Raw genomic sequence first — 25,256 nt, forward strand, 5'->3', positions numbered from 1 at the left:
AGAGAGCAGGAGAGAGAGCGCGAGAGAGCAGGAGGAGAGAGAGAGAGCGCGAGAGGGGCAGGAGAGAGAGAGAGCGCGAGAGAGCAGGAGAGAGAGAGAGCGCGAGAGAGCAGGAGAGAGAGAGCGCGAGAGAAGCAGGAGAGAGAGCTCTCTCGCGCTCCTGCTCTCGCCGCTCTCTCTCTGCTCTCTCTCTCTCCTTCTCTCTCTCTCTCCTGCTCTCTCTCTCCTGCTCTCTCTCTCTCTCTCTCTCCTGCTCTCTCTCTCCCCCCTGCTCTCTCTCTCTCTCCTGCTCTCTCTCTCTCCTGCTCTCTCTCTCTCCTGCTCTCTCTCTCTCTCCTGCTCTCTCTCTCTCTCCTGCTCGCTCTCTTTCTCCTGCTCTCTCTCTCTCCTTCTCTCTCTCTCTCCTGCTCTCTCTCTCTCCTGCTCTCTCTCTCTCCTGCTCTCTCTCTCTCCTGCTCTCTCTCTCTCCTGCTCTCTCTCTCTCTCCTGCTCTCTCTCTCTCTCCTGCTCTCTCCTGCTCTCTCTCTCTCTCCTGCTCTCTCTCTCTCTCCTGCTCTCTCTCTCTCTCCTGCTCGCTCTCTTTCTCCTGCTCGCTCGCTCGCTCTCTCTCTCTCGAGCGAGCAGGAGAAAGAGAGCGAGCAGGAGAGAGAGAGAGCAGGAGAGAGAGAGAGCAGGAGAGAGCAGGAGAGAGAGAGAGAGCAGGAGAGAGCAGGAGAGAGAGAGAGAGCAGGAGAGAGAGAGGAGAGCAGGAGAGAGAGAGAGAGCAGGAGAGAGAGCAGGAGAGGAGAGAGAGCAGGAGAGAGAGAGAGAAGGAGAGAGAGAGAGCAGGAGAGAGAGCGCGAGAGAGCAGGAGCGCGAGAGAGCTCTCTCTCCTGCTCTCTCGCGCTCTCTCTCTCCTGCTCTCTCGCGCTCTCTCTCTCTCCTGCTCTCTCGCGCTCTCTCTCTCTCCTGCTCTCTCGCGCTCTCTCTCTCTCTTCTCTCGCGCTCTCCTCTCTCTCCTGCTCTCTCGCGCTCTCTCTCTCTCCTGCTCTCTCGCGCTCTCTCTCTCTCCTGCTCTCTCGCGCTCTCTCTCTCTCCTGCTCTCTCGCGCTCTCTCTCTCTCCTGCTCTCCTCGCGCTCTCTCTCTCTCCTGCTCTCTCGCGGCTCTCTCTCTCTCCTGCTCTCTCGGCTCGTCTCTCTCTCACTGCTCTCTCGCGCTCTCTCTCTCTCTGCTCTCTCGCGCTCTCTCCTCTCTGCTCTCTCGGGCTCTCTCTATCTCCTGCTCTCTCGCGCTCTCTCTCTCTCCTGCTCTCGCGCTCTCTCTCTCTCCTGCTCTCTCGCGCTCTCTCTCTCTCCTGCTCTCTCGCGCTCTCTCTCTTCCTGCTCTCTCGCGCTCTCTCTCTCCTGCTCTCTCGCGCTCTCTCTCTCCCTGCTCTCTCGCGCTCTCTCCTCTCTCCTGCTCTCTCGCGCTCTCTGCTCTCTCCTGCTCTCTCGCTGCTCTCTCGCTCTCTCTCGCGTCTCTCTCTCGCGCTCTCTCGCGACTCTCTCTCCTGCTTCTCCTGCTCTCTCTCGCGCTCTCTCGCGCTCTCTCTCTCCTGCTCTCTCGCGCTCTCTCTCCTGCTCTCTCGCTGCTCTCTCTCCTGCTCTCGTTCGCGCTCTCTCTCCTGCTCTTCGCGCTCTCTCTCCTGCTCTCTCGCGCTCTCTCTCTCCTCTGCTCTCTTCGGCTCGTCTCTCCTGCTCTCTCGCTCTCCTCCTGCTCTCTCGCGCTCTTCTCCTGCTCTCCTCGCGCTCTCTCTCCTGCTCTCTCGCGCTCTCTCTCTGCCTCTCGCGCTCTCTCTCCTGCTCTCTCGCGCCTCTCTACTCTCTGCTCTCCTTCTCGCGCTCTCTCTCCTGCTCTCTCGCGCTCTCTCTCCTGCTCTCTCGCGCTCTCTCTCCTGCTCTCTCGCGCTCTCTCTCCTGCTCTCTCGCGCTCTCTCTCCTGCTCTCTCGCGCTCCGCTCTCGCGCTCTCTCTCGCGCTCTCGCTCGCGCGCTCTCTCTCTCTCTCGCGCTCTCGCTCGCTCTCTCTCTCTCTCTCTCTCTCGCGCTCTCGCTCGCGCTCTCTCTCTCTCTCTCTCGCGCTCGCTCTCTCTCTCTCTCTCTCTCGCGCGCTCGCGCTCTCTCTCTCTCTCTCTCTCTCGCGCTCTCTCTCTCGCGCTCTCTCGCGCTCTCCTGCTCTCTCTCTCTGCGCTCTCCTGCTCTCTCTCTCTCTCTCTCTCCTGCTCTCTCTCCTGCTCGCTCGCTTTCTTTCTCCTGCTCTTTCTCTCTCTCTCTCGCTCTCTCTCTCGCTCTCTCTCTCTCTCTCTCTCTCGCGCTCGCGCTCTCTTTCTCTCTCGCGCTCGCGCTCTCTCTCTCTCTCGCGCTCGTGCTCTCCTGCTCTCTCTCGCGCTCTCCTGCTCTCTCTCTCTCTCTCTCTCTCTCCTGCTCTCTCTCTCTCTCATTTCTCTCTCTCCTTCCTTCTCTCTCTCTCTCTCTCCCACTCTCTCTCCTGCTCGCTCAAGGGGCTTTATTGGCATAGGAAATATGTGTTAACATTGCCAAAGCAAGTGAGGTAGATAGTACACAAAAGTGAAATAAACAATAAAAATGAACAGTAAACATTACACATACAGAAGTTTCAAAACAATAAAGACATTACAAATGTCATATTACTTATATATACAGTATTGCAACGATGTACAAATGTTTAAGGGTACACAAAGGAAAATGAATCGGCATAAATATGGGTTGTATTTTTCTATCCTCTTGTCTCTGTCAATATGTAAGTGCAGGTTGTGTAAACTCTGACAGCGAGTCATAGTCGAGGAACTTTGTGGTGAGGGCCTCTATGGAAAAATGGAAAAGCCTCAGTCCTGGTTGACTGGTGCATCTGCAGGGCAGAGGGAGGGAGAAATGCCAGTACCAGATCTAAAGCACAGCATAGCTATCATTACTACTGAACACAAGGCATTATGCAGCAGCAGCACACGAGCCCAGACTCGCCTTCCCATGAGTTGATATTTGCTAGCTGAATGTGATTATAGCTGTTCTTTACATTCATTGCCATCTAATGACAGTAGGCTAATTCAAACACTGATGTAATGGTGGCCTTTTGTCATGATAAATCGTCTGCTCCTATGAACGTCACGTTGGTGCTCATGGCTCCTTTTCCATGGAAATGCCCAGTACTACTTCTGAGTTATACTGTTTACTTTCTATACTTGAGCTTCCTTCATCCACATAAGGAACAATCCAAATTGTGCGTGAGGAGTTCCTGAAGGGGAAAAGCAATATTTGAAAAGGGGGGAGAGTGACATGCTGCTCGCTGTCTGTTTCCCTTGTGCATTAATATTTTAGTGAGTGTGTTTTGACAGGCTTTCCAACAGAGTTGTTTTAGTATGCATGTGGGGTGTGCAATTAATGTCTCCTCACAAGCGGAACAGATGAGAAGAGCGAGCGAGAGAAAAAAGTATGTTTCAACCCCACCAGCAGGGGAATGGAGTCTCAGTCCTCTCTGTCTGTCTTCCCTGGGGGAAAGGATGCCTGATGGATGCAGATGGAGCTGGAATTATCTTCTAACGAGCCTCAAATTCTCTCTTTTGCTTATGTTACAGTTTCAACACCATGTCTTACAGGTCTGCCAACGAACTGCCACTTAACTGAGGATGTTTGTCAATGGCTCTTTTGGTTAGAGACATTTCTTTACTGCTCCAATGTAATGCAGCAGCTGTCAGTCATAATATAGGTTAGCTTAAGCTCTATTAGTTGACCCCTCGTCAACCAGTGCATAAGCCTACTGTTTAGAAGTATTTCAGGCCTTATGTATTGGAAGATTTTAAGAGCAATATTTGAATGGTTATAAATGTGTTATTATGGCTGTTCATGTAAGGGCCAATAATTTACCACTAGATGGCAGTGATGACATGCCTGTAGCAGAGGGATCTTTTCTGGAGGGCACAAACACACACTATTAGCATAACTAACAGGATTCCGGTAGCATATATGCATTGCTTAACCTAATATCAAAATAACATGCATCTTAATTTGACCTAGGTCTATAGCCAGTGTGTCCAATATGAATCTGCTGTGACTGGCATCCACACCTCTCTACGCCAGGGCATCATAGTCACAGACAGCACCCAGACAGCCAATTATCTTTAGGCCTGGCTGGCTCTTTGTCCTGGCTGCCCAGTGTTGGACAGGCGGCTGGTGTGTGTTTGCTTTAATTGGCTTAATGCTCTGATCTCATTACCACAAAGGCATGGGTGTCCTAACAGGGTTGCTGACAGTCACGGGTCAGGTCTCAGGTCAGTCTACCTCATAGCAAAGTGGACAGGTAGATATGTAGACCACAGTGACGTCATCGTTTCCTCCGCTTATTAGACTGTTTGAGTGGAGACACAGCAGGTCTATGGTGCTCTTTAGTGTGCTAATAGGGAGAGGTTCAGCGGAAAGCAGCCAGAGTCTACCTGTCTGATTCGATTGGCCAGAAGCATTAAGCCTACATGGGAAATGGCCTGGAATTAAAAGCTTGTTTCAAAGTTTATTCGCTACGTGCACAGGATACAACCGGTGTAAAACTGTACAGTAAAATTCTTACCTTGAGAGCTTTTTCCAAACAATGCATTGATAATAATAATAATAATAATAATAATAATATACACTGAACAAAAATATAAACACAACATGGAAAGTGTTGGTCCCATGTTTGATGAGTTTAAATAAAAGATTCCAGAAATGTTCCATATTCACAAAAACCTTATTTCTCTCAAATTTTGTGCACCAATTTGTTAACATCCCTGTTAGTGAGCATTTCTCCTTTACCAAGATAAATCCACCTGACAGGTGTGGCATATCAAGAAGCTGATTAAACAGCATGACCATTACACAGGTGCACCTTGTGCTGGGGACCATAGAAGGCCACTCTAAAATGTGTAGTTTTGTCAAACAACACAATGCCACAGATGTCTCAAGGTTTGAGGTAGCATGAAATTGGCATGCTGACTTCCGGAATATCCACCAGAGCTGTTGCCAGAGAATTTAATGTTAATTTCTCTACCATAAGCCAATGTCGTTTTAGAGAATTTGGCAGTACGTCCAACGGGCCTCACAACCGCAGACCACATGTAATCCAGGACCTCCACCTGCAGGATTGTCTGAGACCAACCACAAGGACAGCTGATGAAACTGGGTTTGCACAAATGAAGAATTTCTACACAAACTGTCTCAGGGAAACTCATCTGCGTGCTCGTCGTCATCACCAGGGTCTTGACCTGACTGCAGTTCGATGTCGTAACCAACTTCAGTGGGAAAATGCTTACCTTCGATGTCACTGGGATGGTGGAGAAATGTGCTCTTCATGGATGAATCCCGGTTTCAACTGTACCGGGCAGATAGCAGACAACGTGTATGGCGTTGTGTGGGTGAGCAGATTGCTGAGGTCAATGTTGTGAACAGAGTGCCCCATGGTGGCGGTGTGGTTATGGTATGGGCAGGCATAAGCTACTGACAACGAACACAATTGTATTTTATCGATGTGCATTCAAATTGCCAGAGATACCGTGACGAGGTCCCGAGGCCCATTGTCGTGCCATTCATCCGCCGCCATCACCTCATGTTTCAGCATGATAATACACAACCCCATGTACTCAATTCCTGGAAGTTGAACATGTCCTAGTTCTTACATGGCCTGCATACTCACCAGACATGTCACCCATTGAGCGCATCTACTCGCAACCCCTCATGCTGTAAACACAGTCCAATTCAAAGTGAATGGCACAGATCCATACAGTGCCTTGGGAAAGTGTTAAGACCCCCTGACTTTTTCCACATTTTGTAACATTACAGCCTTATTTTAAAATAGATTTAAAAAAAAAATCCTTAGCCATCTACACACAATACCCCCATAATGACAAAGAAAAAATCTAAAATACCTTATTTACACATTTATTGAGGCCCTTTTCCATGAGACTAGAAATTGAGCTCCGGTGCATCCTGTTTCTATTGATCATCCTTGAGATGTTTAACAACTTGATTGGAGTACACCTGTGGTAAATTTAAATAGATTAGATATGATTCGGAAACACACACCTGTCTATATAAGGTCCCACAGTTGACAGTGTATGTCAGAGCAAAAACCAAGCCATGAGGTCGAAGGAATTGTTCGTAGAGCTGCGATACAAGATTGTGTCAAGGTGCAGATCTGGGGAAGGGTACCAAAACATTTGTGCAGCATTGAAGGTCCCCAAGAACACAGTGGCCTCCATCATTCTTACATGGAAGAAGTTCGGAACCACCAAGACTCTTCCTAGAGCTGGCCACCCAGGCCAAAGTGAGCAATCTGGGGGGAAGGGCCTTGGTCAGGGAGGTGACCAAGAACCAGAGTTCCTCTGTGGAGATGGGAGAACCTTCCAGAAGGACATCCATCTCTGCAGCACTCCACCAATCAGGCCTTTATGGTAGAGTGGCCAGACAGAAGCCACTCCTCAGTGAAAGGCACATGACAGCCCGAGTTTGCCAAAAGGCACCTAAAGGACTCTCAGACCATGACAAACAAGATTCTCTGGTCTGATGAAACCAAGATTGAACTCTTTGGCCTGAATACCAAGTGTCACGTCTGGAGGAAAACTTGCACCATCCCTACGGTGAAGCATGGTGGTGGCGGCAGCATCATGCTGTGGGGATGTTTTTCAGCGGTAGGGACTGGGAGACTAGTCAGGATTGAGGGAAAGATGAGCGGATGAAATTACAGAGATCCTTGATTAAAAACCTGCTCCAGAGCGCTCAGGACCTCAGACTGGGGTTGAAGGTTCACCTTCCAACAGGACAACGACCCTAAGCACCAGCCAAGACAACGCAGGAGTTACTTCGGGACATGTCTCTGAATGTCCTTGAGTGGCCCAGCCAAAGCCCGGACTTGAACACGATCGAACATCTCTGGAGAGACCTGAAAATAGCTGTGCAGCGACGCTCCCCATCCAGAATGGGAGAAACTCCCCAAACACAAGTGTGCCAAGTTTGTAGTGTCATATGAATAAGACTCTAGGCTGTTATCTCTGCTGAAGGTGCTTCAACAAAGTATTGAGTAAAGGGTCTGAATACGTATGTAAATGTAATATTTCTGTTTTAATTTGTTAGACATTTGCAAAAATTCTAAAAACCTGTTTTTGCTTTGTCATTATGGGGTATTGTGTGTAGATGAGAACCCCCAGATTTAATCAATTTTAGAATAAGGCTATAACATAACAATGTGGAAAAAGTCAAGGGGTCTGAATACCTTCCGAATGCACTTTAATAAATTGACCGTCTCGGCCTCAATTTTTATCCAGTTGTTTTCCGAACTACTTTTTGCTGTCCCTTTTACTTCGGCCTGAAACAGCCCAACGTCATAAGATATCTGCAGTCTTTCCACTGTGAACCCCTATTATTTTCAATCTCATTCAGCCTGGGAATCTCTTGTCTTTGTCGTGGGCCTATTGGGGCGGGGGAGTTGGATTAATTGCTTCCAATCAGCTACCTTAACAACAATTGCAACCGACAGGCCGTCTCTCATCTCACACAAAATGGTGGGGAGAGAGACTTGATGTCTGGGTCTCTTTGACTGACTTTGTCATTCCTGTTCTCTCAATCTCCTCTCCTCACTGTCAGTGTCATTTGACTTTGATTTGCTCTCTGTGGATGGATATCAAGTCTACTCCATAGCCCAATTCTTATTAGGCGAACACATGGAGAGAGTCGGACTTCACATAGGCTATACTACATGCCATGATTGTAAGGATCTATCAATTGTAGTAGTGCAGTGCAGCTTTGGTTCACAATCACACAGCCTCTAAGCTCCGTCCATCCCATCACAACAGTCAGTCAACACACATACTGCACTGTACTGGAGCCTGATCACACAAGATTTAAGGGGGCAGCAAATTTCAAAATATATGAGCGGACAAGCAATGTTTTATACTCTACTCTGAAGAAGATGTCCCACGTCATTCTGTTTCTGTGGAACTTTTATCTATGTTGGACTACACAAACTAACCAAGAAAGATGGAATTGAGAGGGCATTACTGTAGTTTGAAACCAGCAGTGCTAAATTAACCTAGAATGAGGACACTAACCGTGTCCCCACTACTGTGACAGGATGGGTGGTGAATCCTGCCACCAGAACCCGGAGAGGAGAGAAATCCACCCTACTGTGTGTTAGGCTGAGAGAAACTCAACTGTGCATACCTACCCTGTGTACTACTTCGGCATCAGTCAAGAGGTGCCGGTTTCCCATAGCCAGATTATGCCTAGTCCTGGATTATCAATATTTCTAAATGAAGAATCTTCATTGTGATTTTTTGTTGTTGTCCAGGACTAGGCTTAATCTGGGAAACTGGCCCAAACTGGTGTTGAGTGGACATCATGTAGGCTGCCCATAGACAGTGAGCTGATGATCCATTCTTTAACTGGCCTGTTAACCAATGATTCATCAGGAGACTAAATGACCCCACGCCACATTGCCAATCCAGACTAATATTTAGATTTGTAGTCCTGCCTGGCTGTTAAATTGTCATGTGTGATACTTGGCTAGGCAGAGTGCATGGGGCTCCATCATTATGTACATCTTTTCTCTTCTTGGACTGTAAATACAAAGGTTAGGCTTCTCTCCTCCTAGCTGAAAAACAAGTATGTGTCTGTGCCCCCGCACTGTCCTCCCTAAAGCGCTAATGCTTTAGCGATGAGCCATTGGAAAATAGGCTGATTTTGAGAATAATTAATTCCTAGAAGTGATACCCGGGAGGGAAGAGCAGCAGAGAGACCGGGAGTGGGGAAGATGAGTGTAAATCCTCATTACATGTCTGCTAATAATGAATTACCTCTGCCAGCCATACCTTTTTATTGTTGGAGAGTCCTCATCTGTCAGAAAAGGCCCTTGCACCTCCAAGCAAAGAATTGCTTTTGAAATGAATTTTCTTCCCAACAGCTCTCAGGAGACCTGGTTTATAGAAGAACTGGGGTGGAGAGAGAAGGAGAATCGCACCATTTGTGAGAGGATGCATCTGCATTAGGAAATAATGAGCATTCTATAGCATGGGCAGGAGCATAAACAACGATTGTTAAAGTTGACTAGAGGGAAAATTGAGGGACCTCTGGCAGTTTGTGTAAACTCTAGCTATGTTTTTGGTGGTGTTGATGTGATGGAGCTTACACCGTGTGATGTGCTGAATTCGTTTTCTGAGGCTTGGCGATGCAACTTGACAACTACACGTCCAATTACGGTCCGGACAGCTCCACTGTCTTCCCATTAACCAACGAGCCAGTTGTTCGCCTGGGCCAATATCAGGGCACTGTCAACTCTCCTCAGCCTCTCCTTTGGATTGAAGCCAGCTCTGTGTTTCAGACCAACTGTTTTTTAAGAAGCTGTGGTTGGCTTTGAGAACACAGCTCTCTGCATTGGAGAAACTGTCTGGCAGAATTCTCCTAGTGCGTTACATTTCTGACATAAACCTAACATTTATTTATATATTTTACATATCTATACACACACACACACACACACACACACACACACACACACACACACACACACACACACACACACACACACACACACACACACACACACAGCTAGAAGAAGAGGAGGGCGCAAGAAGTCTCCTAATTGCCTGTAGTCTCTCTGGGGTGTGTTATCTGTAGTGGAGGAGAGATGAAATCAAGTGTTGCTGATTGTGTTTGTGTCTGCCACTGTGTGTCTGCGTGTGTGTTGTCTGCGCATGCGCGCACAAGTGTGTTTGTGTGTGTCAGTTGCGGTCTGTGTCGTTTTAAGATGAGGGAGGACGTATTTATTTTTAATAAGCATGGCCTTATTTCTATTACAGCATATTGGATGACTCGTTCATATTCCATTCACCCAGCTCTATGGAACATTGATAGATTTAGTCTACTACATGATACTAGAATTGTCCCTATACCCATCATGAGGTTGCAACAACCGAGCCTACGAATGAAAGTTTTCAACGTAGGTGCAACATTTGAGTAATCAAGGTGACAGTGATACATTCTATACCGCCTTGCACACTTTTGCCGGCATCTAGCTGATCTAGGATGTAATCATTACTCCAACAGTTGCAAATTAACTCATTTCTATTGGACAAATGCAGTTATGTTTATCCCTATTTGGTTCCGTTTGCTTCCATTTAAGAAATGTTTTTCAATTGAATCGCTGTCATGAATACACCCCTGATCACCCGCAAACACAGTTAATTTTCATAGCAGCCACATACAAACAGTATGATCACTTTGCTCATTGTATAATTCCTTCTCGCATCTACGCGCTCTCCTCCTCTCACCTTATCCCTTCACCTGTGGACTTCATTGCACAACAAAACAGCTGTCTTTGACCAGGTGAAAAAACCTTTCCAAGCCAAACCTTCGTACCATAACTGCTACACTCAGCCTACATCATTGTCACTGTGAAAGTAAAGTTTTTTTTTTTTAAATCTCTCTTGCTTTTTCATGTGTGTAGAAATGTATTTGTTCAAACTATTGCATTTCTCCCTCTGAGTCAACTACTCACCACATTTTCTTCACTGCAGTGCTTGCTAGCTGTATGCTAGCTTTATGCTTTCAGTACTAGATTAATTCTCTCTTCATTTGATTGGGCAGACATGTCAATTTATGCTGCAAGAGCTCTGATAGGTTGGATGATGTCATAATTACTCTAAGTCTATGGAAGGGGGTGAGAACCATGAGACTCCTAGGTTTTGTATAAGTCAATGTACCCAGAGGAGGATGGAAACTGTCTTCTGGCTAAACCATGGTGCTATCCCGGAGAGTGCTGTTGAGGCTACTGTAGACCTTCATTGCCACTGCTACTGTAGACCTTCTTCGAAAGTGTGTTTTAATTATTTGGTGACGTGAATATATTTAGTATAGTTTTATCTAAAAAGGATAACTTTAAAAAAATGTTTCACTATTAAAAAAATATAAAATAATTCACTGAGGATGCTGCTTCTCTGAGGAGCCTCCACTGGTGGGTGTGTGGGCTGCGAGTGATAGCAGGAGCTCTAATTGATATCTAGCAAGCGAGCGCTACATTTTGGTAACAAGCCTCTCGTCTATGAGCTTAGGGAGGGAGGGAAGGAAGGTAGGTAGTATAAAAAACCTAGGCAACAGTGACTAGGGTCTGGTTTCAGTGGCAAACTATTTTGGTATAGAAGAACTACATCACTGCCAACGCCACTACCTTATCCGCTTAAATAAAGCAGTAGCTAGCAACATGGAGAACACAGAGGTTGTTCTTAATGAGTGCACCTTCACTAAAACCACTGCAAACGTTGGTTTCCAATCGCCATGTTCTGCCTTGTGATTTGTTTGGAGAGTTGTCTGTTTGAAGAGGGCCCCTTATCAAAGTTGCGAAAAGAGACCGTCATTGAAACCAGACCCTAGTCACTGTTGCCCAGGGTCGGGTTCTCGAGACTAAGCGAAAAAGGGAGAGATGGTTAAATGGTGGGACGAAGCCGTGGGAGGGCAGCGGCCATCTCTCCTTTTATTTAAATGGATGTAGCTGTTTCTTATCATAGCCTGGCAGTATTGACCAGTCATTATACACAAGCCCTGTTGACAACCAACACCTTTTATCATGCTCATGTAGGAAGGTGAGCGATACACGCAGCCAAGACTATATAACTTGTACATCGACAGCCTGGACAAAAGCAGCATCCACATGGGCCGTTTTTAGTGTTGATTGTGTACTAAGTCACTAGGAACACAGCCATTGTGATTATTTCTCATGCTTGCATGGCCCAGCCACTGGTCAGGAAGGCAATTAAAGGGATGTTTTGTTGGTTGGGGAGTAGACTATAGCCCATACCTAGAGACACTTGTGACTTTCTTCACAATTTGTTTTATCTTACATTCTCCTGTACCAAGGCCTGGCTTCTTTATGGTATCAAAATGTTTATTAAAAAAATGTAGTGGGCAGAGAGAAAGGAGCAAGAGAGAGGAATTGTGGATGGTTAAATTTTAAGATGTGTGTGGGGTTGTCAGGGATGTTGATGAAGAGCGCTAGATACCATCTGTGCCCCCGCGCCATGCCAGCATCCACAGGCGGGACCAATCACACCAAGGAAGACTGTCACAGGCCTACAGGAACAGCGCCCAGCCCAGAAGCCATGTCTCTGAGATCTGACCTCATGCCATTCTTATGTCACTGTACCACCAGCTACCAGACAGACTGCAGCAAGACTGGAGCCCAGTGTGATTGACAGCTTGCTGTCTGATGTCCACATGTACCTATGTTGTAAGATTCTCCCATTCCTTCTGTTGTTCTCTTGTACTAGCTGGTCTGATTGGAGGACTGGGACGATGGATAGGGATTTCCACTGTGTACAAAACATTAGGAACACCTGCTCTTTCCATGACATAGACTGGCCAGGTGAATCCAGGTGAAAGCTATGATCCCTTATTGATGTCACTTGTTAATAAATCTACTTCAATCATTGTAGATAAAGGGGAGAAGACGAGTTAAAGAAGGATTTTTAAGCCTTGAGAAAATTAAGACATGGATTGTGTTTGTGTACCATTAGAGTGAATGGGCAAAACAAAATATTATTTTTTTAAATGTAGGATCTTATTTTGAGCCAGTTTGCTTCAGCAGGAAAATAATCCTGCAGCAACAGGAAATGTGAATTATTATGTTGATTATAATTAATGTACATTTATGTAGGGGTTGATACATTTTTCGTTAGAGCAAATCATGTTTGACATTTCAAGTGGAAATTACAAACTTTTTAAACTTTTTAAAACCTAAAATACACAAGTTTTCATTGTAGGAAAATATTAAGCAATACAAAAGTGATTCAGTTAAGATCTTACATCTGTAGTAGGTGCCAGGTGCACCAGTTTGAGTGTGTCAAGAACTGCAACACTGCTGGGTTTTTCATGCTCAACAGTTTCCTGTGTGCACCAATGATGGTCCACCAACCAAAAGACATCCAGCCAACTCGACACAACTGTAGGAAGCATTGGAGTCAACATAGGCCAGCAAAATGTTTTGTTCACACAGTGTATATGTTCTGAACTTAATATTTGACATCAAATCAAATCAAATTTATTTATATAGCCCTTCGTACATCAGCTGATATCTCAAAGTGCTGTACAGAAACCCAGCCTAAAACCCCAAACAGCAAGCAATGCAGGTGGAGAAGCACGTGTGACATGTGTTTTGGTCTCATTTTGGTGTCCATCTGTGCCCCCCCCCTGTTCATCTCTATCTCTCACACACACACACACAGGTGCCCGATGACCAGTGTCGCTACATCATTGGCAGTATCCTGAGCGAGGGAGATGAAAAGCCTGACGAAGAGCTCCAGAAGCTGTATGAGAAGTTTGGCTTCAATGTGCTGTCCTTCCCCGAGGTGTCCCTGGCTGTGACCACCACCTTCCCCTCCACCACCCCCCTGTCCCACTGGCTGGCACCCTACAGAGTCTACCCCGAACTCCGCAACTACATCATGGTATGTACCATACATCATTGGAGGTTACCTAGTCCTCTTTATTCCTATGTGGTACCAGAGAGGATGAAGTGAAGTGAGAGGGGTAACTGGGCCCAAAATGACTTTTCTCCTGTTTTTGTTGTAGTTGTTTTGGTACAGAGGTCAATGAGAGCTTGTCGAATGTGTTTATTTGCTACATGTGGCTTATTTGATCGGATAGAAGTTCCGTAATGCTTAGGTTGTTACGAGTATACTAATATTTAGAAGTAGGACACGTGACATCCTGGCAACTTAACAGTTGTGCCTGTTATCACAGTCGTATATGCCCTCTCATTGGCTAGAAGGGTGCCACCTGATCTTGCCACCTCATGACTGCTTTCCATTTTTGAAGACATTTATTTTAATTGTTTGAGCGGGTGGGGGAGTATCTGGTCAATATAATGCATAATCTGTGGATGGTACATAAGGCTTACATGCGATTAGGCTGTTGTCACAAACTGTCGTCCTCTATTCTGTCTTTGTCAAAAGTCCTCCATGTTTGTGCTGTATATGTTCAAAATCCAATCAAATCAAATGTTATTGGTCACATACACATGGTTAGCAGATGTTAATGCGAGTGTAGCGAAATGCTTGTTCTTCTAGTTCCGACCATGCAGTAATATCTAACAAGTAATCTAACAATTTCCCAACAGCTACCTTATATACACACAAGTGTAAAGGAATTCATAAGAATATGTACATATAAATATATGGATGAGCGATGGCCGAACAGCATAGGCAAGATGCAGTAGATGGTATAGAGTACAGTATATACATATGAGATGAGTAATGTAGGGTATGTAAACATTATATAAAGTGGCATTGTTTAAAGTGGCTAGTTATACATTTATTACAACAATTTTTCATTATTAAAGTGGCTGGAGATGAGTCAGTATGTTGGCAGCAGCCACTCAATGTTAGTGATGGCTGTTTAACAGTCTGATGGCCTTGAGATAGAAGCTGTTTTTCAGTCTCTCGGTCCCAGCTTTGATGCACCTGTACTGACCTCACCTTTTGGATGATAGCGGAGTGAACAGGCAGTGGCTCGGGTGGTTGTTGTCCTTGATGATCTTTTTAGCCTTCCTGTGACATCGGGTGGTGTAGGTGTCCTGGAGGGCAGGTAGTTTGCTCCCGGTGATGCGTTGTGCAGACCTCACTACCCTCTGGAGAGCCTTGCGGTTGTGGGCAGAGCTGTTCCCGTACCAGGCGGTGATGCAGCCCGACAGGATGCTCTCGATTGTTCATCTGTAAAAGTTTGTGAGTGTTTTTGGTGACAAGCCAAATTTCTTCAGCCTCCTGAGGTTGAAGAAGCGCTGTTGCGCCTTCTTCACCACGTTGTCTGTGTGGGTGGACCATTTCAGTTTGTCCGTGATGTGTACGCCGAGGAACATAACTTTCCACCTTCTCCACTACTGTCCCGTCGATGTGGCTAGAGGGCTGCTCCCTCCCTGTTTCCTGAAGTCCACGATCAGGAGAGGGCTGAGAACGCACCCTTGTGGGGCCCCAGTGTTGAGGATCAGCGGGGTGGAGATGTTGTTTCCTATCCTCACCACCTGGGGGTGGCCCGTCAAAGTCCAGGACCCAATTGCACAGGTCGGGGGCGAGACCTAGGGTCTCCAGCTTAATGACGAGTTTGGAGGGTACTATGGTGTTAAATGCTGAGCTGTAGTCTATGAACAGCATTCTTACATAGGTGTTCCTCATGTCCAGATGGGTTAGGACAGTGTGATTGCGATTGAGTCATCTGTGGACCTATTGGGGGCGGTAAGCAAATTGGAGTGGGTATAGGGTGTCAGGTAGGGTGGAGGTGATATGATCCTTGACTAGTCTCTCAAAGCACTTTATGATGACGGAAGTGAGTGCTACGGGGCGATTAGTTGTTTAGCTCAGTTACCTTAGCTTTCTTGGGAACAGGAACCATGGTGGCCCTCCTGAAGTATGTGGGGACAGCAGACTGGGATAGGGATTGATTGAATATGTCCTTAAACACACCAGCCAGATGGTCTGCGCATGCTCTGAGTATTCAGCTAGGGATGCCGTCTGGGCCGGCAGCCTTGCGTGGGTTTTCCTCACGTTGGCTGCGGTGAAGGAGAGTTTTGGTAGCCGGCCGTGTCGGTGGCACTGTAGTCTCCTCAAAGCAAGCAAAGAAGTTGTTTAGTTTGTCTAGGAGCAAGACATCGGGGTCCGCAACGGGGCTGGTTTTATTTTTGTAGTCCGTGATTGACTGTAGACCGTGCCACATACCTCTCATGTCTGAGCCGTTGAATTGCAACTCTACTTTGTCTCTATACTGACAGTTAGCTAGTTTGATTGCCTTGCGGAGGGAATAGCTAAACTATTTGTATGTGGCCATGTTTCCGGTCACCTTGCCCTGATTTAAAAGCAGTGGTTCCCGCTTTCAGTTTTGCGCGAATGCTGCCATCAATCCACGGTTTCTGGTTGCGGAAGGTTTTAATAGTCACCGTGGGTACAACATCACCTATGCACTTGCTAATAAACTCGCTCACCGAATCAGCGTATACATCAATTTTGTTGTTCGAATCTATCCGGAACATATCCCAGTCAACGTGATCAAAGCAATCTTGAAGTGTGGAATCAGATTGGTCGGACCAGCGTTGAACAGACCTGAGCACAGGTGTTTTAGTTTCTGTCTATAGGCTGTGAGCCTATATGATTATGATTATTATTATAATCAAAGAGAATTCTCTTGGTAGATAATGCGCTCGGCATTTGATTGTAAGGAATTCTAGGTCAGGTGAACAAAAGGTCTTGAGTTCCTGTATGTTGTTATGATCACACCACGACTCGTTAATCATAAGGCATACACCCCCACCCTTCTTCTTACCAGAGAGATGTTTGTTTCTATCTGCGCGGTGCGTGAAGAAACCAGGTGGCTGTACCGACTCCGATAGCGTGTCTCGAGTGAGCCATGTTTCCGTGAAACAGAGAATGTTACAGTCACTGATGTCTCTCTGGAAGGCAACCCTTGCTCGGATTTCGTCTACCTTGTTGTCAAGAGACTAGACGTTGGCTAGTAGTATGCTCGGGAGCGGTGCGCGATGTGCCCGTCTACAGAGCCTGACCAGAAGACTGCTCCGTCTGCCCCTTCTGCGGCGTCGTTGTTTTTGGGTCGCCTGCTAGGATCCGATCCATTGTCCTGGGTGGTGAACCAAACAGAGGATCCGCTTCTGGAAAGTCGTATTCCTGGTCGTTATGTTGGTAAGTTGCATTTATGTCCAATAGTTACTGTATGTAATAAGATTTCCTGGGATAACAGTGTAAGAAATTATACATACATGATTTTTTTTATCATATAAGAACGCAAAGCGAGGCACCCATCTCTGTCTGCGCTGGATGTTATGTTGTTTAATTCATCACGCTAGACAGAGGAGCTCTTTATAGTTGATTAAGAATTAATTTAAGGTAGGTGTTGGTCCCTGGGCCCATATACTGAGCCTCCATGTCCTCAGGCCTGGCTCCAGAAAAGCTATTGACATTTACTGATGACATTTACACACATGGATTCATTCAGGGGCATCCCTCTGCATGCATAATGCCCTGGATGTGATATGATTTCTGTCTGTGTCTGTCTGTCTGTCTGTCTGTCTGTCTGTCTGTCTGTCTGTCTGTCTGTCTGTTAGACCCACTGAGATGTGCTGTATGTCTTTCTGTTAGACCCACTGTGATGTTCTGTCTGTCTGTTAGACCCACTGTGATGTGCTGTCTGTCTGTTAGACCCACTGTGATGTTCTGTCTGTCTGTTAGACCCACTGTGATGTGCTGTCTGTCTGTTAGACCCACTGTGATGTGCTGTCTGTCTGTTAGACCCACTGTGATGTGCTGTCTGTCTGTTAGACCCACTGTGATATGCTGTGCTGTCTGTCTGTCTGTCTGTGGTCAAATATGTTAAAAAAAATTTTTGTTGCAGGGTCTTTTGATTTAGGATTATATGAAGGTAGAGTGGCCCACCGGCACCACCTGTATGTGTGTCACCGGCGCCTTGCTCCCATACAAGCTAAACACCTTCACCCACTTCAAGGAAACTATAGTGCCGCCGTCACTGGCCACCTCCGCAAATGAGGACTGTGAGCTCTCGTTCTCAGTGGTCAACGTGAGTAAGATATTTAAGCGTGTTAACCCTCGCAAGGCTGCCGGCCCAGACGGCATCCCAAGCAGCGTCCTCAGAGTATGTGCAGACCAGCTGGCTGGAGTGTTTACGGACAAATGTTATCTCTCCATATCACAGTCTGTTGTTCCCACTTGCTTCAAGATGTCCACCATTGTTCCTGTACCTAAGAAAGTGAAGGTAACTGGACTAAATGACTATCGCCCCGTAGCACTCACTTCTGTCATCATGAAGTGCTTTGAGAGGCTAGTTAAGGATCATATTATCTGGACCTTACCTGACACCCTAGACACACTACAATTTGCATACAGTCCCAACAGATCCACGGATGATTCAATCTCCATCGCACTGCACACTGCCCTATCCCGTCTGGACACGAGAAATACCTCATGTAAGAATGCCGTTCATTTACTACCGTTCAGCCCTTCAACACCATAGTACCCTCCAAGTTCATTACTAAGCTCAGGGCCCTGGGTTTGAACCCCAACCTGTGCAACTTGGTCCTGGACTTCCTGACAGGCCAAACCCAAGTGGTGAAGGTAGACAACAACACATCCGCTATGCTGAACCACAACACGGGGGCTCCACAGGGGTGTGTGCTCAGCCCCCTCATGTTGTCCCTGTTCAATCATGAGTGGTGACACACGTCTCCAACTCAATCATCAAATTTGCAGATGATGCAACGGTGGTAGGCCTGATTACCAACAATGACGAGACAGTCTACAGGGAGGAGGTGAGGACCCTGACAGAGTGGTGCCAAGAAAATAACCTGTTCCTCAACGTCAACCAAACAAAGGAGGTAATTGTGGACTTCAGGAGACAGCAGAGCGAGCATAACCCTATCCACATCGATGGGGCCGCAGCGGAGAGGGTGAAAATATTAATGTTTATCATCGTGCACATCACTGACAACCTGAAATGGTCCTTCTGCAACAGTGCCTCTTCAAACTCAGGAGGCTGAAGAAATGTGGCTTGTCCCCGAAGACCCTCACGGACTTCTACAGATGCACCGATGCTATATCACCGCCTGGTATGGCAATTGCACCGTCCACAACAGCAAGGCTCTCCAGAGGGTCAGCCCAACCCTGCCTGCCCTCCAGGACATCTAGAGCACCCGGTGTCACAGGAAGGCCAAGAAGATCATCAAGGACCTCAGCCACCCGAGCCATGGCCTGTTTACCCCGCTACGATCTAGAAGATCATCAAGGACCTCAGCCACCCGAGCCATGGCCTTTTTACCCCGCTACGATCTAGAAGATCATCAAGGACCTCAGCCACCCGAGCCATGGCCTGTTTACTCCGCTAAGTTCTAGAAGATCATCAAGGACCTCAGCCACCTGAGCCATGGCCTGTTTACCCCGCTACCATCTAGGAGACAGTACAGGGACCGAGAGAGTGAAAACTGCTTCTATCTCCATGCCATCAGATTGTTAAATAGTCACCACTAGCTGGCCTCCGCCCAGTACCCTGCCCTGAATTTAGTCACTGTTACGAGCCGGCTACAACCTGGTACTCTACACTGCACCTCAGAGACTGCTGCCCTATGTACATAGTAATTGAACACTGGTCACTAATAATCTTTACACACTTTTTTTACCCACTTCATATGTATATACTGTATTCTAGTCAAGACTCATCCTATATAACTACAGCTGTACACACCTTTTCTATTCACATACTGCCCATACTATACACACCATCCTAGACATATATATTTATATTCCACACTCTGACATTGTTCATTCTGATATTTCTTAATTTCTTATTTTTGGGATTTGTGTGTATTGTAATACAAATTATCATATGCATTTTGCTGCACTTGTGGTAATATATGCAAAATACTGTATGTGTATGCGACCAATAGAAACATTTTATTTGATGGAATCACGAATGCAATAGTCAGAGGAGTTGGCTCAAGCACATACAGATCTGGGACCAGGCAATACAATTTACATCTGGTTGTGTGGGTTTCTCTATAAACTGTTTATTGGTTGAGTATTTTTAGGCTGACGCTGGCCATGTTTGTGCTGACAGTTGCTAAGGTACTGCCAACAGTGCCAGTGTGGCATGGGAGTGGCACTTTGGTCTGCTGAGCCCTCCATCTGTTGTAGAGGTGTGTTGGCGGGCACAGAGAAGGAGGCAAGAGAGCAACACACAACTGAGTCTCTGCCCACTGCTCACTGCCCTGATACAGCCCTGCCAGCACATGCAGACAATTACTCAAAAGCTTGAGTGGGTTTTACTGTTGACATGGCATTATGGATGGCATTCAGCACCATGCAAGACCACAATAAAACCTTAACTCAGAATTACATTATGTTATGAGAATTTTGTTATCAATGTTCATGAACTTCAATTAATCTACTCAATCTGCAACCCAGAGTTTGTAAGATTCTGGTTGAATGAAACAGACGAGTCCCAGCTTACAAAAGTCAGTGTTTATTCACGAGAACGTTCTAACATCACAAATGCAAACCCAGTCTTTATAACAAACACGTTCAAATCTTAAGCTACGCCTTTCTTAGACAGTCTGTGTTTTTCCACTACACAGATACATTGTTTAATCTGCAACATGTTTCATAATGTTTCTGCAAGCCTAACAGTTTCTCCCCTCCACGGGTGGAGACAGTATGTCCTGTAAAGAACACAGTAGTCCAGCTTGTCTGTCGATAGCTCCTCTTATCATTTGTTTCCCACTTGCACCCTGCTTACATACTAAAAAGGAACAAAAAGTCCTTGTTCTAATTCTGACTAAAACTACACACATCATCAGATTATAGTTTTATGATTGTAATACATTTCATATGGTTTCAGAGTGGAATTATTTAATCATTATCTTTAGACATATAAATGATTTTATCACATTATGACGTCTGTTGAAGGCTAACGGTAGCCTTTCGCCTTGGTGTTCCATGACTAAGGGACCTACAACATCAAGTGGAAGCAGATCAGCAATAATAATCTAGCCATCAAACCAAGTAATAATCTCACACCACATTACTCCTGTCTTCTGTTACATAACCATGGACAAGCTACGTGTCTGCTAGCCTGCCTATAGCTGATGTCAGGGTGGTGGAAACAGCATCATGTCCTACTCAGGGCAGAGAAATGCCCATAACGTGGTGTGTCCGAGTCCACCAGCTGACAATGACTTGACCTGGGTGCTGTGACCGATCATTAAACCCCCTGCTCCCGTCTCTGTCTGTCCATGAACGCACTACTGTTAACATCCTTAGCCTGAGGAATCAATGTGAGTGAGGTCCGGGCTGTGTGTTAGTGGGGTTAGTGCTGTCAGTGGTATGCATGGGGGCCACAGCTAGGCTAATGAATAATGGAGGGTAATGTTGAGAGGGCTGGTGTGAGGCTGGTGTTTAGATTAGGAGTAGGGCTGTGGTTGGGCATGTGAATAATTGAGCATGGTGGGGAGGAGAGAGGGGGGAGCCTCCAGTGACAGTTCTTACTTTAGTACTACACTCTGTGCCACTCTGCTACGGTCTTTACTGCCAGAAGGCAGGCTGGTGGTGGGAGCCTAGCTTCTTTACGGCCCCGTCATATCTCTTAAAGGCAGGTGAAATCAGTGGAGTTTTAGCACAAGAGCCAGTGAGAGGCTTCCTGGCATTAGCAAGCCTGACTATGAAACAGAGGGTTAAGTGGGTGGTCTGGCAAAGTGGGTTTCATGCATTCTGCCACACTCAAGTACATGTGTTTTCTCCCACTGGCCATATGCTCAGCCTGCCTGTCTCCTAGGGCCCTGGCCCCACTCTAGGCTCTATCGGCTCCAGGCTCCCAGAGACCAGGCTACAGGCTGTCAGAAAAGCCGGTTAATTACAGAGCTGCTCCCGTCTCCCCCTGGAGCTCTCTCACTCCACAGTTCAATAGCCCCCCTGTTCTCTAGTTTAGCTCTCCTAATCTCTCACCCACCTACTCTGGCAGGAAGCAAGCTGCCTCACAGACACTCTGAAATACACAACAGCACGTCAGACAACACAGTCAAACTCTTTACATTTCACATTTTCGATTTATTCAATGATTTTACAAAGACAAATGGATTATTTTCTGTGTGGGCATGTGTATGTGTTTCTGTCACTGTTTTGGTGTGTGTGCCTGTGCCTTTGCAGCATTCAATGTAAAAACAGCGGCAGCGTGCGTATGTGGGTATGTATGTGGACTGTGTGAGCAGAGCTTGATGGTGAAAGGAAATATATTAGGGGAAAAAGCAGGAACATACATACTATATTAAGGGGATTGCAGTGGGCTCTGCCTGATCTTTGATCTCTGTTTTGCCTTGGCTTAGATGACTTGACACATGTTGTCAATGTGTGTTCTTATCTTGTGGTTGCTATTGGCCTTGACCTTTTAAGGAAACGGATACACGTTTTCTAAGATGTTACTGGAACTGCCAGAGCAGAGTAGAAACAACCGTGTGATCAATCAAAGTGGGCTGCTGCTTTTATTGTTTTGTTTTACCTTCTACATAGAACTGTAGGATATTCATTGTATCACCTTGTTGTTGCAAGACATTTCCTGCACAGCACGACATGGAAACTTGTAGTATATTCACGGTTATAAAGGCTTCTAAAGTTTGTAATTTTCTCTTTAAAATGTCAGACTTAATTTGCCCTAAAAGATGTAGTATCCCCTACAAAATGTCCCATGAATTATAATCAACACAATAATTCACATTTCCTGTTGTGAGAAACTGGTCAAATTAAGATCATGCATCTCTACACTATATTAGTGGAGGAGCAACAGAATGGGAAACATGGGAAATTACAGCCAAGAATGTATGTAATATTGAAGCTCCAGCGTGTATGTGATTTTTATGCAATACTTTCCTGGATGACAGACTGTTCCTGCGTCATTGGCTCGCCAAGACAGCAACAAGTTGGCACCCAAGGCTAATTCACTATATGACTGTACCCCATGGCCATGATGTCGCAGTGTAGTTTAGTCAAGAACATAAGTAGGGTCCAGAGTTTCTCCTGATCAGGACACAACTCCCTGGCCCTAGCGTTTAGTTTGGTGGATTGTTGCATTAATAGATGATATAGAGGTGACCCTTCTTCTCTCTGTTCTCTCCTGAATGGTGGCACCTTCCCAGTTTGCTCCAGCACCCTGAGAGCTCCAGTCCTGTCATGGTTTATTCACCTGCTGATCTTCTTAATATTCTTTTGATGTTATTATTTGTTGAATTAAACATAGAAAATTGCTTCTGCTTGTCCACAGCATCCATATTTAATGTCCTGGCCTGATGAGTGTAGCTGGAGCTGGAACCGAGAGGATTTCAGGTGTATTCACCTAGAAAACCACAACATCCAAATCAGCCACCACTCACTGTGAAGTTCACTTCCAGCCAGCTATCCAGCGCTGTGAGGAAGCGTGTTTTGAACGTGTTCATGTGTGATGCCTATCCTTTTACTGAAGTGAGGCTGTTCGCTGATGCCGTAATGATCAGCCAAATGGATTGTTTCGGCAAGTGTTTGTATTCCTGGTCGTAGTGATTGTCAGGGTGTGGGGTCTGATATTGTCACAGTTGTTCTTACATTGTTACTGTATTCCCCTTCCTACTATTACACATGTCTGTCTGTCTCACCACTGTGCCAGCTAAGAGCCTGTTTGGGGGGATTTACAGATACCCCTTTACCATCATAGTTATTACATGCATGATAGGTTTAGAGCAAGGATAGCGTCAGCAATTCTCTGCACCCGTCATATGTACACACTAACACACATTCTCAAACTCTGACACACACACACGCATGCACACGTGTCCACACTATATGAAATACTTACATAGAAAGCCATAGAACGTGCGCCAGTGAATGACATCTCCCATATGCTCTTACAGATGAAGAGTTCCCTCTCTGTATCCTTCTTTCTACTGAATTAGTGGACAACAACATGGGTCCTGAATACCTCGCCTCATATTAGAAGACTCATATTTGTTGATAACCGGACTGTTATTGACTGAGTAATAAGAATGATCTCTCAAAGACAGGGCTCCAGCTGGAAAGACATAGGCCTACCTATTTATGTTTTAGTTTTCCTCCTCCCTTAGTCACAGAAATGACTGTTTATATTAGTAACAGTCTGTGGTCATACATATCTCCTGTAAGGCTCTCAGGATGTTTAGGCCCCAAAGGAGGGATGTACACTCAGTGTGCAACCGGCTGACCCATTGTACTCAATGACAATACGATAGGTCTAACATTACTAGTGTGCATGTGTACGTGTGTATGCGAGTGTGTTGGCATGCAGTTTGGCCAGAGCTACAGTTGAAGTCGGAAGTTTACATACACTTAGGTAGGAGTGATTTAAAACTTGTTTTTCAACCACTCCACATTTCTTGTTAACAAACTATAGTTTTGGCAAGTCGGTTAGGACATCTACTTTGTGCCAAGTAATTTTTCCAACAATTGTTTACAGATAGATTATATCACTGTATCACAATTCCAGTGGGTCAGACATTTACATACACTAAGTTGACTGTGCCTTTAAACAGCTTGGAAAAATCATCGTCATGGCTTTAGAAGCTTCTGATAGGCTAATTGATGTCATTTGAGTCAATTGGAGGTGTACCTGTAGATGTATTGCAAGGCCTACCTTCAAACTCAGTGCCTCTTTGCTTGACATCATGGGAAAACAAAAGAAATCAGCCAAGACTTAATTAAGAAAAAAATTGTAGACCTCCACAAGTCTTGTTAATCCTTGGGAGCAATTTCCAAACGCCTGAAGGTACCACCTTCATCTGTACAAACAATAGTACGGAAGTATAAACACCATGGGACCACACAGCCGTCATTCCGCTCAGGAAGGAGACGATATTCTGTCTCCTAGAGATGATTGTACTTTTATGCGAAAAGTGCAAATCAATCCCAGGACAACAGCAAAGGACATTGTGAAGATGCTGGAGGAAACAGGTACAAATGTATCTATATCCACATTAAAACAAGACCTATATCGACATAACCTGAAAGGCCGCTCAGCAAGGAAGGAGCCACTGCTCCAAAACCTCCATAAAAAAGCCAGACTATGGTTTGCAACTGCACATGGGGACAAAGATCGTACTTTTTTGAGAAATGTCCTCTGGTCTGATGAAACAAAAATAGTAACTGTTTGGCCATAATGACCATTGTTATGTTTAAGGACAGCAAAGTCAAGGTATTGGAGTGGCCATCACGAAGCCCTGACCTCAATCCCATCGAAAATTTGTGGGCAGAACTGAAAAAGTGTGTGCGAGTAAGGAGGCCTACAAACCTGACTCAGTTACACCAGCTCTGGCAAGAGGAATGGGCAAAAAATTCACTCAACTTATTGTGGGAAGCTTGTGGAAGTCTTCCCTAAATGTTTGACCCAAGTTAAACAATTGAAAGGCAATGTTACCAAATACTAATTGGGTGTATGTAAACTTCTGACCCACTGGGAATGTGATGAAATAAATAAAAGCTTAAATAAATCATTCTCTCTACTATTATTCTGACATTTCACATTCTTAAAATAAAGTTGTGATCCTAACTGACCTAAGAAATGGTAATTTACAAGGATTAAATGTCAGGAATTGTGAAAATCTGAGTTTAAACGTATTTGGCTAAGGTGTATGTTAACTTCTGACCTCAACGGT

At 45.7% G+C, this 25,256-nt stretch overlaps 1 protein-coding gene across 1 annotated transcript in view; it reads left to right on the forward strand.

Annotated features, from left to right (window-relative positions):
* Window positions 1-25,256, forward strand: part of LOC109891179 (testis-expressed protein 264-like) — a 129,969-nt gene that overhangs the window by 20,599 nt on the left and 84,114 nt on the right. Inside the window, exon 2 of the mRNA XM_020483517.2 lies at window positions 13,270-13,491. Within this exon, the coding sequence (XP_020339106.1) occupies window positions 13,270-13,491 (222 nt within the window). The remainder of the gene's footprint in view (window positions 1-13,269; window positions 13,492-25,256) is intronic.

The sequence above is a fragment of the Oncorhynchus kisutch genome, linkage group LG5 (assembly GCF_002021735.2).
Source record: "Oncorhynchus kisutch isolate 150728-3 linkage group LG5, Okis_V2, whole genome shotgun sequence".
Classification (NCBI taxonomy): Eukaryota; Metazoa; Chordata; class Actinopteri; order Salmoniformes; family Salmonidae; genus Oncorhynchus; species Oncorhynchus kisutch.